The 19175-nt window shown below is 41.0% G+C and overlaps 1 protein-coding gene across 6 annotated transcripts in view; it reads right to left on the bottom strand.

Annotated features, from left to right (window-relative positions):
- The window catches only part of MATN2 (matrilin 2), a 155827-nt gene that overhangs the window by 40277 nt on the left and 96375 nt on the right, over window positions 1–19175 (bottom strand). For all 6 annotated transcript variants that reach the window (XM_073794610.1, XM_073794608.1, XM_073794609.1 and 3 more), the window contains one exon: window positions 17386–17508. In XM_073794610.1, the coding sequence (XP_073650711.1) occupies window positions 17386–17508 (123 nt within the window). The remainder of the gene's footprint in view (window positions 1–17385; window positions 17509–19175) is intronic.

The following is a 19175-nucleotide window of genomic DNA, read 5'->3' as shown; positions in this document are numbered from 1 at the left end:
AGATGAATGGATAAAGAAGGGGTGATGTGTGTGTGTGTGTGTATATATATGTACACACACAGTATGAGATGTTATTCAGCCATAAAAAAGAATGAAATAATGGAATTTGCAGCAACATGCGTGAATCTAGAGATTATCATACTAAGCGAAGTAAGTCAGAAAGAGAAAGACGAATACCATATGATGTCACTTATATGTGGAATCTAAAACATGACCCAAATGAACATATCTATGAAACAGAAACAGACTCACAGACATAGAGAACAGACCTGTGGTTGCCAAGGGGGAGGGGAGGTGGGGAGGGAAGGAGTGGGAGTTTGGGATTAGCAGATGCAAAATAGTATATACAGGATGGAAAGCAACAATGTCCTATTTCATAGCACAGGGAACTATATTCAATATCCTGTGATAAACCACAATGGAAAAGAATATGAAAAAGAACATGTTATATATATGTATAACTGAATCACTACAGCAGAAATTAAATACAACATTGTAAATCAACTATACGTCAATAAAATTTTTTTAAAAATTAAAACAGATTAAAATTAAATAAAATTTAAAATGCAGTTCGTCAGTTGCACTGGCCACACCTTAAGACTCAGTAGCCACAGTAGCTCCTGGCTACTATATTGTATGGTGCAGATACAGAGCATTTTCACTATCACAGAGTGTTCTATCCAGTAGCAACAGTCTAGAAACACTTCCACAGCCTTTGTGTTTTATGACATTAACATTTTAAAATAAAACAGTCTCCCCGCTCATTTTTAGTTTTATTGATGTACCAATGACAAAAAACCAACTGCACATATTTAAGATGGACATTTGATGTTCTGACGTACATATGCGTCCATGAAACTATCACCATAACCGAGGTAATGACCTTACGCATTTCCCTCAGATGTTTCCTCAAGACACTTTCTAATTCATTCTTTCCTACTAATCCCTCTGCCCCCAAATAATCGTTAATCTCCTGTCAAGATAAATTAGTTTGCATTTTCTAGAATTTCACATAAATGGAAGCATACAGTTGTGTTCTTTTTGGTCTGGCTTCTTTCATTCCTCATAATTATTTTGAGATTCATCCATGTTCATGTGTATGTCAACAGTTTGTTCTTTTTTTACTGTAGAGTAGTATTTCATTATATGGATATACCACAATTTATTTGTCTATTCACCTGCTGGAGGGATTTGAGTTGCTTCCAGTTTGAGGCTATCACAAGTAAAGCAGCTATGAACATTCATGAACAAGTCTTGGTGTAGACATATGCTTTCTTTCTTTTTTTAAAAAAAAATATTTATTTATTTATTTGGCTGCATCTGGTCTTAGCTGCGGCATGCAGGATCTTCGTTGCTGCGTGTGGGATCTTCGTTAGGGCATGTCGGATCTTCAGTTGCAGCATGCGAACTCTTACTTGCGGCATGTGGGATCTAGTTCCCTGACCAGGGATCGAACCCAGGACCCCTGCATTGGGAGCGTGGAGTCTTAGCCACTGGACCACCAGGGAAGTTCCATAGACATATGCTTCCATTTTGAGTAAACATTTAGGAGTAGAATGGCTGGGTTGTATGGTAGATGTATTAATTTCTTAAACGTTCCTACCAGCAGTTTATGAGAGTTCCAGTTGCTCCACATCCTTACCAACACTTGGTAATTTTAGCCCTTCTGGTAAGTACATAGTGGTTATTTCATTGTGGTTTTATTTTGCATTTCCCTCATGACTAATGCTGTTGGATATATTTTCATATGCTTATTTTCCATTTCTATATTTTCTTTAATGGACTGTCTGGTCAAATCTTTTGCCCATTTTTATTAGGTTGTTTGTCTCCTCACTAAGTTTGAAGAGTTCTTTATATGTTCTAAATACAAACCCTTTGTTGGATATACATTTTGCAAATATTTTTTCCCAATCTGTGGCTTGCTTCTTCATTTTAGTAATAGTACCTTTTTTTTTTTTTTTTTTGCGGTACGCGGGCCTCTCACTGCTGTGGTCTCTCCCGTTGCAGAGCACAGGCTCCGGATGCGCAGGCTCAGTGGCCATGGCTCATGGGCCCAGCCGCTCCGCGGCATGTGGGATCTTCCCCGACCGGGGCACGAACCTGTGTCCCCTGCATCGGCAGGCGGACTCTCAACCACTGCGCCACCAGGGAAGCCCCTAATAGTGCCTTTTGAAGAACAAAAGTTTTAATTTTGATGAAGTTCAATTTATTCATTTTTAATTTTTATAGTTTGTGCTTTCCGTGTCCTCTTTTAAGGCATCTTTGCCAAACACAGGGTCACTAAGATCTTTTCCTATGTTTCCTTCTATAATTTTTATAGTTTTCAATCTTACATTTAAGTTTAAAACTGATTTCAAGTTAATTTTCGTATGTAGTGTGAGGTAAGGGTCAAGTTTCTTTTTTTTTTTTTTTTGCACATGGCAATCCAATTGTTCAGCACCATTAGTTGAAGACATTATCCTTTCCCCCATGAATTGCCTTAGTACCTTTGTTGAAAATACTTTCACCATATATGTGTGGGTCTATCTCTGGACTCTGTTCTGTTCCATTGATCTATACTCCATCTTTACACCAATACCACACTGTCTTGATTACTGTTGCTTTATAATTGGTATTAAAAATCAGGTGGTTTAAGTCCTTCGACATTGTGCATCTTTTTCAAAAAGGGCTATTTTAGTCCTTTTCATTTCTACATATGTTTTAGAATTAGCTTGTCAATTTCTACAAAAAAAGCATGCTAAGATTATGATAGATAATACTGTGATCTATATAGATTAATTTGGAAAGGACAGACATCTTAATAGTATTGAGTCTTCTGATCCATGAATATATCTATTTAGTTAAGTCTTCTTTAATTTCCCTTAGCAATGTTTTGTAGCTTTCATTGTAAAGGTTTTCACATTTTTGTTAAATTTACCCCTAGGTGGTACATATTTTTGATGCTATTATAAATAGCATTTTAAAATGTAAATTTGTGATTTTCCATTGAAAGTATATAAAAAGGGACTTCCTTTATGGTGCAGTGGTTAAGAACCCGCCTGGCAATGTTATACAGCAGAAACTAACACAACAATGTAAAGCAATTATACTCCAATAAAGATGTTTAAAAAAAAAAAAAGAATCCGCCTGCTAATGCAGGGGACATGGGTTCAACCCCTGGTCCAGGAAGATCCCACATGCTGTGGAACAACTAAGCCCATGTGCCACAACTACTGAGCCTGCTCTCTAGAGCCCGCGAGCCACAACTACTGAGCCCGCGTGCCACAACTACTGAGCCCGCGTGCCACACTACTGAAGCCCGCGTGCCTAGAGCCAGTATAGAACTGCAACTACTGAGCCAGCGTGCTGCAACTACTGAAGCCCACACACCTAGAACCCGTGCTCCACAACAGGAGAAGCCACTGCAATGAGAAGTCCATGCACTGCAACAGATTAGCCCCCGCTCGCTGCCACTAGAGAAAGCCCGTGCATAGCAACGAAGACCCAAAGCAGCCAAAACAAAACATAAAACAAATGAATGGCAAAGAAAAAAAGAGGAAGGAGGACATACAGAGTAAAAGAGACTCAGTTTAAAAAAAAAAAAAGAAAGTAAATAAAAAGTAATTGATTTTTGTATATTGACCTCGTACCCTGCATCCTTGGTAAACTCACTAATAGTTCTAGAGCTTTTCTGTAAATTCCGTTGGAGATGTTGTCTGTTAATAAAGACAGGTTTTGTTTGTTTGACTTAATCATTTATTTTGTATAGAGTTTTCCATTTTTAATATTTAACAAATTTTTAATTTTCCATTTTTAATATTTAACAAATTTTTCCATTTTTAATATTTAACAAAACATTTTTAATATTTAAACAAAAAATATTTTATAAACAAACCCAGCACAGGGCTAACAAAAAGCCTAGGGTTGTCCCTTACTGGGTATCAGGGTCAGGCCTGCTCCCTTTCTTTTTTTTTTTTTTTTTTTGGTACGCGGGCCTCTCACTGCTGTGGCCTCTCCCGTTGCAGAGCACAGGCTCCGGACACGCAGGCTCAGCGGCCATGGCTCACAGGCCCAACCGCTCCGCGGCATGGGGGATCTTCCCGGACCGCGGCACGAACCCGTGTCCCCTGCTTCGGCAGGCGGACTCTCAACCACTGCGCCACCAGGGAAGCCCCTGCTCCCTTTCTTAAAGGAAGTGGGGCTTTTTGCCCTTGGACATCAGCATAGGTCCCTGTTCCTAAGCACCAGAATTGGATATGAACAGAGAAACCAGCCCTGAAATGTTTTATTTAATCATTTTGATTTTACATTTGTATTTGTTTTCTCTTATGCTGAAAGTATAGGTACAAAGTGACATTAACATTATATATATTTATTGTATCATATATTTATATGTGTATATGTATAATTTCAAAATAAGAAAACAATTCTACTACTAATGCTAATACTACTGGAAACAGTTAAAGCTCTTTTGTTTTTCGGATATATGCCACTTGGAATGTAAAGTCAACATATTCCCTGCCTGTCACTTACAATAATTCTCTGGGTGATTATGCTAACAGCCTCATATACAGTTAGGCTCATTTGCTTCAATTTGTTCTGCAGACAATTCTCCAACACCAATTGGGAGCCCTGTAATTTAATTCAATTCTGACACTAACTACCCAGAGTGAACATCCAGTCTCACAAGGTAAAGTGTAAGGTCCCCAGTAAGACTGTCCTTACTTCAGATACCAGCCTCCAGTGGGGTCCCCAGGCCACCTTCACTTCTGCACAGCCACCTACAATTTTGGGGTCTCCCACAACTCACTCCTTTCAATAATTTATTAGAATCACTCACAGAACACAGGAGAGTGCTATATTTACAATGACCTTTTAATAAAGATGCTTTTAACTCTTCCTTTCCAATCTAGGTTTCATTTCTTACTTTCTTTTTTTCTTCCTTATTACAATGGCCAGAACCTTACAGTCCATGCTAAATAGAAGTGGTGAGAGTGGGTATCCTGTTTTGTTCCTCATCTTATAAGGAAAGCACTCAATCTTTCATCATTAAGTATGATGTTAGCTGATAGTTTTTTCATTGATGCACTTTATCAGATTGAGGCAGTTCTCTTCATTCCTAGTCTGCTGAGAGACTTTTTTTTTTTAATAGTAAATGAATGTCAGATCTTGTCCAGTGCTCTTTCTGTATCTATTGACTTGGATCATATAGTTTCTGCTTTTTAGTATGTTAATGTTTTAAATTTCATTTGAATGTTAAATCATCCTTGAATTCCTGGGATAAATCCCACTTGTTCATGAGGTATTATCCTTTTTATATATTGTGGAATTTTATTGCTAAAAATAATTAAAGATCTTTTGCACGTATTTCATGAGGGATATTGGTGTGGTTTTCTCTCTTTTCTTGGCTGCACCATGCTGCATGCTGGATCTTAGTTCCCTGACCAGGGATCGAACCGGTGCCCCCTGCAATGGAAGCGTGGAGTCTTAACCACTGGACCGCCAGGGAAGTCCCTGGTTTCTTTTCTTGTAATGCCTTTTTCTGGATTTGGTATTTGGATAATGCTGGCCTTATAGAATAAGTTGAAAAATGCTCCTTCCTCTACTGTTTTCTGGAAGAATTTGTATAAAATTGGTATTTGTTCTTCCTCAAATGGTAGAATTTGATAGAATTTACCAGTTAAGCCAACTAGCCCTGGAGATGTCTTTGTGGGAAGGTTTACAAGTACAAGTTCAATTTCTTTTAATAGATAGAGGCCTATTCAGATTATCTATTTCTTCTTGAGTTAATTTTAGGAGTTTGTGAATCCAACAACACATAGAAAACATCATACACCATGACCAAGTTGGCTTCATCTCAGGATCACAAGGATGTTTCAACATATGCAAATCAATCAGTGTGATACACCACATCCACAAAAGAAGACAAAAACCACATGATATCTCAACAGATGCAGAAAAAGCATTTGATAAAATTCAATATCCATTCATGATAAAAACTCTTACCAAAGTGGGTATAGAGGGAACATATCTCAACAGAATAAAAGCTATTTATGACTAACCCACAGTCAACATAATACTCAACAGTGACAAGCTGAAAGCCTTCCTGCTAAAATCTGGAACATGATAAGGATGCCCATTCTCATCACTTCTATTTAACATAGTACTGGAAGTCCTAGCCACAGCAATCATATAAGAAAAAGAAATAAAAGGTATCCAAATTGGAAGGGAAGAGGTAAAATTCTCATTATATGCAGATGACATGATACTATATACAGAAAACCCTAAAAATTCCACACAAAAGCTACTAAAACTGATAAACAAATTCAGCAAGGTAGTAGGATACAAGATTAACATACAGAAATCGGTTGCATTTCTTTACACTAACAATGACATATCAGAAAGTGAAAGTAAAGAACAGTCCCTTGGGGACTTCCCTGGTGGTGCAGTGGATAAGACTCCATGCTCCCAATGCAGGGGGCCCGGGTTCGATCTCTGGTCAGGGAACTAGATCCAACATGCATGCCACAACTAAGGAGTCAGCGAGCCGCAACTAAAGAGCCCATATGCTGCAACTAAGGAGCTGGCAAGCCGCAACTAAGGAGCCCGTGAGCCGCAACTAAGGAGCCCGCCTGGTGCAACCAAATAAATAAATAAATATTAAAAAAAGAAAGAAACAATCCCTTTTAAAATTACATCAAAAAAGATACAATACTTAGAATAAACCTGACCAAGGAGGTGAAAGATTTATAGGCTGAGAACTATAAAACATTGATAAAGGAAACTGAAGATGATTTTTAAAAATGGGGACTTCCCTGGCGGTCCAGTGGTTAAGACTTCGTGCTCCCAGTGCAGGGGGCACGGGTTTGATACCTGGTCGGGGAACTAAGATCCCATATGCCACACAGTGTGGCCAATAAATAAATAAATAAATAAAGGGAAAATATCTCATGCTCTTGGATTAGAAAAATTAGTATTGTTAAAATGGGCATACTTGCCAAAGCAATCTACATGTTTAATGTGATCCCTATCAAACTACCCGTGACATTTTTCACAGAACTAGAACAAATAACCCTAAAATTTATATACAACCATAAAAGACCCAGAATTGCCACAGCAATCCCGAGGGAAAAGAACAAAGCAAGAGGCATAACCCTCCCAGACTTCAGGCAGTACTATAAAGCTAGAGTAATCAAAAGAGCATGCTATAAAAAGAAATGAAATTGAGTTATTTGTAGTGAGGTGGATGGACCCAGAGTCTGTCATACAGAGTGAAGTAAGTCAGAAAGAGAAAAACAAATACCGTATGCTAACACATATATATGGAATCCAAAAAAAAAAAAAGTTATGAAGAACCTAGGGGCAGGACGGGAATAAAGATGCAGACCTACTAGAGAATGGACTTGAGGACATGGGGAGAGGGAAGGGTAAGCTAGGACAAAGTGAGAGAGTGGCATGGACATATATACACTACCAAATGTAAAACCGATAGCTAGTGGGAAGCAGCCGCATAGCACAGGGTACTTGGTGCTTTGTGACCCCCTAGAGGGGTGGGATAGGGAGGGTGGGAGGGAGGGAGATGCAAGAGGGAAGAGATATGGGGATATATGTATATGTATAGCTGATTCACTTTGTTATAAAGCAGAAACTAACACACCATTGTAAAGCAATCATACTCCAATAAAGGTGTTTAAAAAAAAAAAAGAGCATGCTATTGGCACAAAAACAGACATTTGGATCAATGAAATAGAATAGAGAGCCCAGAAATAAACCCCCACATCTATGGTCAACTAATCTTGAACAACGGAGGCAAGAATATAGAATGGGGAAAAAATCTCTTCAGCAAGTGGTGTTGGGAAAGCTGGACAGCTGCATGTAAATCAATGAAGTTAGAACACACCCTCACACCATACACAAAAATAAACTCAAAATGGCTTAAAGACTTAAATATAAGACAAGACATCATAAAACTCCTAGAAGAGTACATAGACAAAACATTCTCTGACATAATCGTACCAATGGTCAGTCTCCCAAGGCAATAGAAATAAAAGCAAAAAGACCCAAATGGGACCTAATCAAACATAAGCTTTTGCACAACAACGGAAATCATAAAGAAAACAAAAAAACAACCTATGGACTGGGAGAAAATATTTGCAAACGATGTGACCAACAAGGGCTTCTAAAATATACAAACAGCTCATACAACTCAATAATAAGAAAACAAACAACCCAATCAGAAAGTGGCCAGAAGACAGAAATAGACATTTCTCCAAAGATGACATACAGATGGCCAACAGGCACATGAAAATATGGTCAACATCACTAATTATTAGAGAAATGCAAACCAAATCACAGTGAGGTACCACCTCACACTGGTCAGAATGGCCACCATTAAAAAGTCTACGAATAAAATGCTGGAAAGGTTGGAAAGGAAACCCTCCTATACTGTTGGTAGGAACATAAATTGGTGCAGCCACTATGGAGAACAGTACGGAGGCTCCTCAGAAAACTAAAACTAGAGTTGCCATATGATCCAGCAACCCCACTCCTGAGCATATATACAAATAAAACTATAATTCAAAGAGATACATGTACCCTTGTATTCATAGCAGCACTATTTACAATAGCCAAGACATGGAAAAAAGTGTCCATCGACAGATGAATGGATAAAGAAGACACGGTACTTATTTCCAATGGAATGTTACTTAGCCATAAAAAAGAATGAAATAATGCCATTTGAAATTACATGGATGGACCTAAAGATTACCATACTAAGTGAAGTAAGTCAGAAAGAGAAAGACAAATACCATATGGTATCACTTATATGTGGAATCTAAAATATGACACAAATGAACTTATCTATGAAATGGAAACAGACTCACAGACACAGAGAACAGACTTGTGGTTGCCAAGGGGGAGGGAGGGTTGGAGAAGGGTGGATTGGGAGTTTGGGATTAGCAGATGCAAACTATTATATATAGAATGGATAAACAACAAGGTCCTATTGTATAGCACAGGGAACTATATTCAGTATCCTGTAATAAACCATAATGGAAAAGAAAAAACAATTAGTAGTTTGGGTCTTTCAAGGAATTTGTCTATTTAATCTAAGTTGCTGAAGTTATTGGCATAAATTTGTTTATCGTTTTCCCTTATTATCCTTCCAATGTTTATAGGATCTGCAGTGATGTCCACTCTCTCATTCCTGATATTGGTCATTTGTGTCTTCTCTGTTTTATCCCCCCTGACCAGTGCGGCTAGAGATTCATAAATTTTACTAATTTCAAAAAACCACTTTTTGATTTTACCAGTTTTCTCTGTTGGTTTCCTATTATCTATTTCTTTAATTTCAGCTCAGATATATACTTCCTTTCTTTGAATGTCTATTAACTTTGTGAAAAAGTGTTAACCTCACTATTCACTAAATCATTCAATAAATATTCTCTGAACATCTACCATGGGCCAGGCAATGGAATCAGCAGCGGGCAAAAGTACAGTCCTTTCCTTCATGGAGCTTATAGGAGTCACTTATATATAATCTCTTATAATGGAACAGATTGTTCATTAATCAAATAACACCAACAGACATACATTTATAAGTTGGACATACATAATTTTATGAAGAAACGGTAACTAAAGACATGATAATAAATAAAGCAATGAGAAAAAGTTTTCTCCTAGTAAATTAACAAAAAGTTTTAAAATCAGGCAATTTGGGCTTCCCGGGTGGCGCAGTGGTTAAGAATCCGCCTGCCAATGCAGGAGACACACGTTCGAGCCTTGGTCCGGGAAGATCCCACATGCCGCGGAGCAACTAAGCCCGTGCCTCACAACTACTGAGCGTGTGCTCTAGAGCCTTCGAGCCACAGCTACTGAAGCCCGCGTGCCTACAGCCCCGTGCTCTGCAACAAGAGAAGCCACTGCAATGAGAAGCCCGCACACTGCAACGAAGAGTAGCCCCCGCTCGCTGCAACTAGAGAAAGCCTGCACACAACAACGAAGACCCGACGCCACCAAAAATAAATAAATAAATAAACTTATTTTAAAAAATCAGGCAATTTTATGGTATAGTATAAAAAAATGGTACAAGTTTTTGGAAAATAATTTTGTAATATACATCAAAAGCCTTAAAAATGTTAATAGCCTTTGACTCAATAAATTTCCTTTCATGTTTTGTTCCTAAGAAAATGATCAGAAATGCAAAGATTTATATGCAAGAACATTTATCACAACACAATTTAAACAGCCAAAAAAGTGCTGAACAAACTGTGATACATACATATGATAGGATATTATGCGGACATTAAAATGCTTTTGATAAAGTTTAAATGACATGTGAAAATGTTCATGATTTAATGTTATACTCTATGATCTCAACTCTATAAAAATATATACATAAGCATTAAAAAGAAAGACCGAGAGAAAGGTAGCAAATCAGTATTAACAATGGTTATTGCTGGGTGATAAGATTACAGATCATTTCATTTTATACAATTTCATTTCTATACTATCCAGTTTTCTACAATGAGTCTATATTACTTTTGCAATTAGAAAAGGTGTTAAAAATAAATATACGCATACATAATTGTGAGACTAGTTGCCATGGAAAATGGCAGAAATAAAATAGAAAAAAAACGGTGTGGGAGGTGCCCAGTAATTTGGAGAAGAAAATAATCAGGGAACATTGCTAGGAACAATATTTATAGCTTCTGATGTCTATACCTGACACACAAGATATAGGCAAACAAACAAAGCCTGTTTGGGAGCTCAGCATAGGGGAGTGACCATGAGCTCCTAGGGATCGCTGGAATTTGGGGAGATAGGAAGCGAATGTATGACTGTGGAGAGGGCAAGCTGTATGCACTATGGACCATAACACCTGCCTCACCATCTCTCACTCTAATCTAGTCATATGGACTTTCTTGCTGTCCCTCAACACTGCCAGGCATCACAGTTTCTGCCTCAGGGCCTTTGCACCAGTGCTGTTTCCTCTGCTTCAAAAGTTTCCTCCTTCCCTCACCTGCTTCAAGTTTTTGACCAAATGTCACTTTCTTGTTGAGACTTGTAATCCTCTGTTACCCTGCTCCAATAGAATGTACGCTCCATAAGTACAAGAGGTTCTTGGTCTGTTTTATTAACCACTGCATTCCCAGTATCTACAAATGTATCTGGCACATAGTAGGCAATCGACAGGTATTTGTTGAATAAATAAATGGTTACTGGTATTACTCTCAATGGAGTGTTTTGTGAAAGTTTAGATGTGTAAACACTGCCCACTAAGAACCAACAAGGAGTCACTAAGAACAGAAGACAGCTCGTGAACCCTCCTTGATGCTTCTGGCCAGGCTGTTTAAACACTTCCCTCCAGGAGGATCTCAGCTCAGACATTCGGCCAGTTATGAACTCAACCAATGACTCTTTCATCCAGCACACATTTCTCCATCCGGTCTATGGGGCGTGGGGATCTCTTTAGCAAATCGATGGAATGTCTGTTAGAGTCTAGATAGTTGCTTCCACATTTTCCATGCCTGGCTAGTCTACTAAATGAAATAAAATTATTCGGATATGACTCAGTGAACAGGAAAATGTGAGAAGCTTAATTTGTCCTGTTGGTCTCAAAGTGCAAGGAAGTAGTGATCAGGTCAGTGTAAGGAATCACTTTCTAAGAGTCAGAGCTGTACAAAGTGAAATGCACTGCAGGGGGTGTAGTAAGTGTCCTGTCAGTAGGGGTATTCAAGTGGAGGCTGGATGATGACACAGTGAGGATATTGTAGGATGGGTGGTTGGGCTAGAAGTAGGTTGAACTTGAGGTCTCTTTCAACTGAGAGTCTTCTTTTTAAAGAAAACACATTTATTTTCTTTTCCATTATCATTTATCACAGGATATTGAATATAGTTCCCTGTGCTATACAGTAGGTCCTTGTTGTTTATCCATTCTATATATAATACTTTGCATCTGCTAATCCCAAACTGTCAATCCACCCTTCCCCAACCCTCCCTCCCCCTTGGCAACCATAAGTCTGTTCTCTATGTCTGTGAGTCTGTTTCCATTTCGTAGGTAAATTCATTTGTGTCGTATTTTAGATTCCACATATAAGTGATACCATATGGCATTTGTCTTTCTCTTTCTGACTTACTTCACTTAGTATGATAATCTCTAGGTCCTTCCATGTAACTGCAAATGACATTATTTCATTATTTTTTATGGCTAAGTAATACTCCATTGTATAAATGTACCACATCTTCTTTATCCATTCATCTGTCAGTGGACATTTAGGTTGATTCCGTGTCTTGCCTATTGTGAACAGTGCTGCTATGAACATAGGGGTAACTTTTTTTTTTTTTTTTTTGTGGTATGCGGGCCTCTCACTGTTGTGGCCTCTCCCGTTGCGGAGCACAGGCTCCGGACGCGCAGGCTCAGCGGCCATGGCTCACGGGCCCAGCCGCTCCGCGGCATGTGGGATCTTCCCGGACCGGGGCACGAACCCGTGTCCCCTGCATCGACAGGCGGGCTCTCAACCACTGCGCCACCAGGGAAGCCCAGGGGTAACTTTTTAAATTATAGTTTTGTTTGGATATATGCCCAGGAGTAGGATTGCTGGGTCATTTGGCGACTCTATTTTTACCAACTGAGAGTCTTTGATTCATGCACACAGGTCTTACGAAAGCAAGTGGCATATTGCAGCCTGTAAGAAGATACTGGGGCTCAGCAGGTTAACAACAAGCTGGCCAGGAAACCCAGAGACTGATACATTCTAGTTCGTCTATTGCTGATGCAGTAAAAAATTATTTCCTATGTCTGTGTTTCATTTTTTTTTACATCTTTATTGGAGTATAATTGCTTTACAATGGTGTGTTAGTTTCTGCTTTATAACAAAGTGAATCAGTTATACATATGTTCCCATATCTCATCCCTCTTGCGTCTCCCTCCCTCCCACCCTCCCTACCCCACCCCTCCAGGCGGACTCTGTGTTTCATTTTTAAGGCAAGTATTAATATTCATTTGGTACTTTGTGAAAGCACTCCTATTTGAAAAATAAGGATAGAAATGTCAACCAAGTTATCAATGGAGCCTGAAAAATAATGATCTCAAAGCCAGTAAGTAATAAACAGGAAGATGCAAAATACGACGTCAACAACTGCCCTTACTCAACATTACAGGTGTTAGATGATTAAGCATTAGACATGAAACCCACAGTCTCCTTGATACCAAAGACACAAATCCCTGTCTCCTGAAAAGACCCTGAGCATCTGAGAATGTTCTCGTGCCAGTTCAGGAGTAACGGTTTCTATGGACCTCTGAAAATCTTGTCCCCATAATATTCAGCAATTCCACTTCTAAGTATATGCCCAAGAGCTGAAAGCAGGGACTTGAACAGATACGTGTACACCCATGCTCATAGCAGCATTATTCATAATAACCAACAGGTGGAAGCAACACAAGAGGATGAAGAAACAAAATGTGGTGTATACATACATGGAGTATTATTCAGCCTTAAAGAGGAAGGAAATTGTGACACATGCTACATCATGGATGAAACTTGAGGACATTATGCTAAGTGAAATAAGCCAATCACAGAGGGACAAATATTGTATGATCCCACTTGCATGAGGTACCTAGAGTAGCCAAATTCATAGAGACAGAAAGTAGAATGGTGGTTGCCAGGGGTGGTGGGGAAGAAAGGGGAGGGGGGAATTATCATTTAATGGGTACAGAGTTTCAGTTTAGGGAGATGAAAAAGCTCTGCAGCTGGACAGTGGTGACAGTTGTACAACAGCATGAATGTACTTAATGCCACTGAACTGCACACTTAACAATGGTTACAATGGAAAATTTTATATTATGCATAGTTTACCACAGTAAAAAAAAAAAGTCTTGCCAATATTTTGCAAATTGATGGTACCTGCATATTTCTACCCTTCTCCCCTCTAGAAAATATTCAGATGGATTTGTATGGGATGCTTTAGGGTAAAGAACTGAACACTACTTACATATTTTGATTGTATGATTTGTTCAGGAACATAAAGCTCTATTATGTACATTTCGGCTTAATCATATATTAATCATGCTGGTATATTACATTCACAAGTCTATATTTTTTAGACAATAATTGCACACTTACTAGTTGGATTCGCTTTCAAATATACTTTTGGTTAAAAATAGAGATTCAGGGGCTTCCCTGGTGGTGCAGTGGTTAAGAATCCACCTGCCAATGGAGGGGACACGGGTTCAAGCCCTGGTATGGGAAGATCCCACATGCCACGGAGCAACGAAGCCCGTGCGCCACAACTACTGAGCCTGTGCTCTAGAGCCCGTGAGCCACAACTACTGAGCCCGCGTGCCTAGAGCCCGTGCTCTGCAACAAGCAAAGCCACCGCAATGAGAAGCCCGTGCACCGCAACGAAGAGTAGCCCCCACTCACGGCAACTAAAGAAAGCCTGCGCGCAGCAGTGAAGACCCAAGGAAGCATAAAGAAATAAATAAATTTATAAAAATAAAATAGAGACTCAAATTTAAGGAACTGAGTTTCTTTTACTTCATTTTCTGCAAGTTGATGAGGAACGGGAAAAACCTGTTTTAAATCTCTCACCATCACAGCAGCAGCCAGGCTCTGACTTGGCGGGAAGCTGATGTGATACCTCATTAATTAAAAACAGGATCCCTGCCTTGATTCTGAGCTTTCACCTCCACCCTGTGTTTCTGTCCTCTTAACTGGTCGCTATTTCTCAGTTTGTGTTCCTGTTTTTGTCAGAGATCTGGAGCATTCCCAAGTGTCTTGGTTCTTACAGCTGAACTGCCTTATTCCCTACTCTCACAGCCTTCCAAGTCCTCCGGGGGGGGGGGGGGTTCTATTCTCTTGCCAGTCCCCTCCCCAGGTCTGGCTCCCTGCCGCGCCCCCAAGCATAGCAGGAAGGGGACCCTTCTAGGGGACTCATCTCCCGGAGGCTGATTGCCCAGCACTCTTCTCTGCCCACACATTGGTGGGGGGGCCCACTTCTGGGTCTTGACTCCAACAGGGCCCAGAGACAGCTGAACTGCCAGGCTCCGTGCCTAGCCGGTGAGACCTCACAGCTGGACCAGTCCCTCCCCTGACTTTCAGCTGGAACTCCTCTCCCAGGTGCCCTGCACAGCACCATCTACTTCTAGGGTCTCCCTGTTTGTACTGTCCTGGGGCTTGTCATTCTCCACATCCCGTGAGATTCGGGATAGGTGACATGTTGATGGTGAGGCTCTGGGAACAGGGGCTGGCGGTGAGGTCAGGTGACCTTCCCAGCCAGGGAAGGAGTGCTACAGAGGCAGGAAGGAGACTGGAGAGGATACATGTGTCCCTCCAGGCCTCGTCCCAGGGCGGCAGCCGCATCCCCACCTCTTCTCGTCCCGCTGGCCTCCTCCTTCCCTTAACTCCTACCATGAGTCTTGTCTGTGTCACCCTGGGAGCCTTTGGTCATATAACACCTTGCAGGTGGCTGAGCTGCTCTGTGTGGCTTGTGTTCCCAAGCAGTCTCCAGCAGAAGTCTTGAAGTTTGAATTTTTTAGGCGCTATTAAACTTACCCCAGGCACGTGGTATATTCTCAGTAGATCCCAATTTAAAGTCTTTTTGAAGCCAGTGTCATCCCTTCAAGAATTTGCTTGGCACCAGGCCACGTGCTAAACGGTTTAGATGAATTCTCTCATTGAGCCTTCAAGACAACACCATGGAGTAGGTGGTATTATCTCCCCCATTACAGCTGAGGCAACTGAGGCATAACTTGCCCAAGATCAGCCAGCAAGGGCTTCCCTGGTGGCGCAGTGGTTGAGAGTCCGCCTGCCGATGCAGGGGACGCGGGTTCGTGCCCTGGTCCGGGAAGATCCCACATGCCGCGGAGCGGCTGGGCCCGTGAGCCATGGCCTCTGAGCCTGCGCATCCGGAGCCTGTGCTCCGCCACGGGAGAGGCCACAACAGTGCGAGGCCCGCGAACCACAAAAAAAGGATCATCCAGCAAAAATGCAGATGAACTGGGATTTGAACTGCCCTCGGCGGCATGTGGCCTCCCCTTTGATGGACAGAACTGACTCATCAGCCCAGCAGCCACAACTCCCCGAACGCTACCCCAGCCCAGGCCGCTGGCTCACAGCTCAGAATATTCAGAAAGGAAGGGAGACTAGGAACAGAACAGTCCATTCACTCTTTCTCTTATTCGGTCAATAAGCAACCGTAGGCCAGTTGTAGAGATGGGTCTGCCTGGCTGATATGTTGCACATCTTTCCTCCTCCTGGCCACCTACATCTCACTCTTCTTTACCTGGTGAAGGATGGCTCTGCCTTCGACTCAGCCGAGATATCTCCTCCAGGAAGGACTTGGCCTTGTTCACTGCTATTGGCATGTGGCTTGGGGTCCAGAAATGTATGTTTTGACTTCCTGTGCCCCTTACAGTTTTATCCTAGACCCCTGCCTCTAGCTCTGGTGCTTATAAACTGTTGATATGCAGGGAGGGACTGAAAAGCAAGTTGATGTTTCAGGAGTTTTGGGGGGGACGCTTTTTAAAAACTATGCAGGCATATCCTGCTTTACATAATAGACGTAGTTAGAAAGGTTGTGGGTACATGAACTTTTTATGAATTGAAATCCTGTTTTCTCACTGACGGACGTTTCAGAGGTGACTTTATTCTAAATTGCTATTAAATGTCACTTTTTAAACGTGCTGGGCCCCAATACTTTAAAAACAAACTTTCTCAAGTGAACCTTTCTATAGGGTGATAATTATCCACACACAATCCCTTAAGTGCTCTGACATATCTTTACATTTAAAAGAATGTTTTGGGAATCCTTTTACAAAACGAACAACCACCGTCAGTTTATAAATTGTTACAGTCAGATTTGGGGAGCTCAAATTAATTCTGATGTGGATGCGTATAGTTAAAATAGAACTAAATAGCTCAAACAAACACTGAGCAGTTCTTTGCAAAATGCCCTCCACCAACTCCTCCCCCACCCAGGGGCAACCACAGTCTCTGAGCCTTTTGGCTCAGAGATTTCCCTTTACTTGTGTGGAGTCAGAGCTGCAGCCCACAAGCCACAAAGCTTCAGTGAAAGTATTTCTTAAGCCCTGTTAACACTGGTGGGCACAGGCAGGCTGAGCCAGCATGAAGTAAGATGGTCTGATCGTCAGCACGCTCTGTAGATGCTGGAGGAACACTCTGACATGTGGTCTCTGATCAAAGATACATACTGTTGTCAGATGCTGTGAAGGGTGACACTGAGATAGAGTGGGCTACGGTCTTAGGACAAGTTAAGAAAGGTCTGACAAAGGAGGAATAGGGCAGAAGGTAAAAGGCCCCCTAACCCCAGCACATAATCCTGTGCTTGGAAGATTTCCACAGCCACAGTAGCATCAAAAAATGTGTGTGTATGTGTGTAACTTACTTGTGCATGTCTTCTTATCCGGGTTAAGAGCAAATCCTTTAGGGCACTGGCAAAAGTAGGAGCTGTCGGTGTTTACACACTCATGTTCACATCCGTGGTTTTCTGAGGCACAGTAGTCCACAGCTGTAAAGATGAAAACACAGCGTTTCAGTAGAAACACAAACAGAGGTAAAGGGCATTGTCGAATGGAAACATACTTATAACAAATGTAAGTAAGGATTCATATTTTTGCCCCCAGAAAAGGATGGATAAATAAATATGAATCTAAAACCTCCCTTCTGAAAAAAAAAAATCAGGAGTCTGGATCAGACAATTCATATCAGAAGATACTAAAGAACTTACAGGACTTCCCTGGTGGCTCAGTGGTTAAGAATCCGCCTGCCAGAACTATTTACAATAGCCAGGACATGGAAGCAACCTAAGTGTCCATCGACAGATGAATGGATAAAGAGGATGTGGCTCATATATACAATGGAATATTACTCAGCCATTAAAAGAAATGAAATTGAGCTATTTGTAGCAAGGTGGATGGACCCAGAGTCTGTCATACAGAGTGAAGTATGTCAGAAAGAGGAAAACAAATACCGTATGCTAACACATATATATGGAATCTAAAAAAAAAAAAAAAGGTTCTGAAGAACCTAGGGGCAGGACAGGAATAAAGACGCAGGTGTAGAGAATGGACTTGAGGACACGGGGAGGGAGAAGGGGAAGCTGGGATGAAGTGAGAGAGTGGCATGGACATATATACACTACCAAATGTAAAACAGACAGCTAGTGGGAAGCAGCCGCATAGCACAGGGAGATCAGCTCAGTGCTTTGTGACCACCTAGAGGGGTGGGATAGGGAGGGTGGGCGGGAGACACAAGAGGGAGGGAATATGGGGATATATGTATACGTATAGTTGATTCACTTTGTTATACAGCAGAAACTAACACAACAATGTAAAGCAATTATACTCCAATAAAGATGTTTAAAAAAAAAAAGAATCTGCCTGCCAATGCAGGGCACACGGGTCCAAACCCTGGTCCGGGAAGATCACACATGTTGCGAAGCAACTAAGCCCGTGTGCCACAAATATTGAGCCTGCACTTTAGAGCCCACAAGCCACAACTACTGAGCCCGTGTGCCACAACTACTGAAGCCCGTGCACCTAGAGCCTGTGCTCCACAACAAGAGAAGCAACCACAATGAGAAGCCCACGCACCGAAACGAAGAGTAGCCCCCACTCGCTGCAACTAGAGAAATCCCGCGTGCAGCAATGAAGACCCAACGCAGCCAAAAATAAATAAATTAATTAATTAATTTTAAAAAAATCCAATGGTGGCAAGGGAGCATGGAAACAGAGTCCGATCATTAATAGTGGGTGGCATTATGAACTGATAAAAATTCTTCTGGAAGGACAATTGACAATGTTCACTCTGGAAATGTGGCCCCAAGAAATAATTGAAAAAAAGGAGGAAATTAACTATACAGAATAAGCTATTTATAGCAGCATTATTTACAGTGACCAAAAAATTAGGAAAATAAGATGAACATTTAATAAGGATAAATGGTTTAGTAAGTTACGAGAAAATGTGCTGGCCTACTTCTCATTAATCCTACGAATATTCACCGAGCACCTACTCTGGGCCCGGCCCTATTTTAGGTGCTAAGGATGGAACAAATAACAAAACAGACAAAAACCCCAGTCCTAGAGAAGCTTCCATTTGGATGGTGGTGGTAGATAAGAAAGAAAACAAACAAGTAAAGAACACAGTCTCTTAGAAGGTGGAGAGTGTTCTGGAGAA

The sequence above is a fragment of the Tursiops truncatus genome, chromosome 17 (assembly GCF_011762595.2).
Source record: "Tursiops truncatus isolate mTurTru1 chromosome 17, mTurTru1.mat.Y, whole genome shotgun sequence".
NCBI lineage: Eukaryota > Metazoa > Chordata > Mammalia > Artiodactyla > Delphinidae > Tursiops > Tursiops truncatus.
The sequence above is the reverse complement of the archived record's forward strand: the minus strand, read 5'-3'. Positions and strand labels throughout refer to the sequence as shown.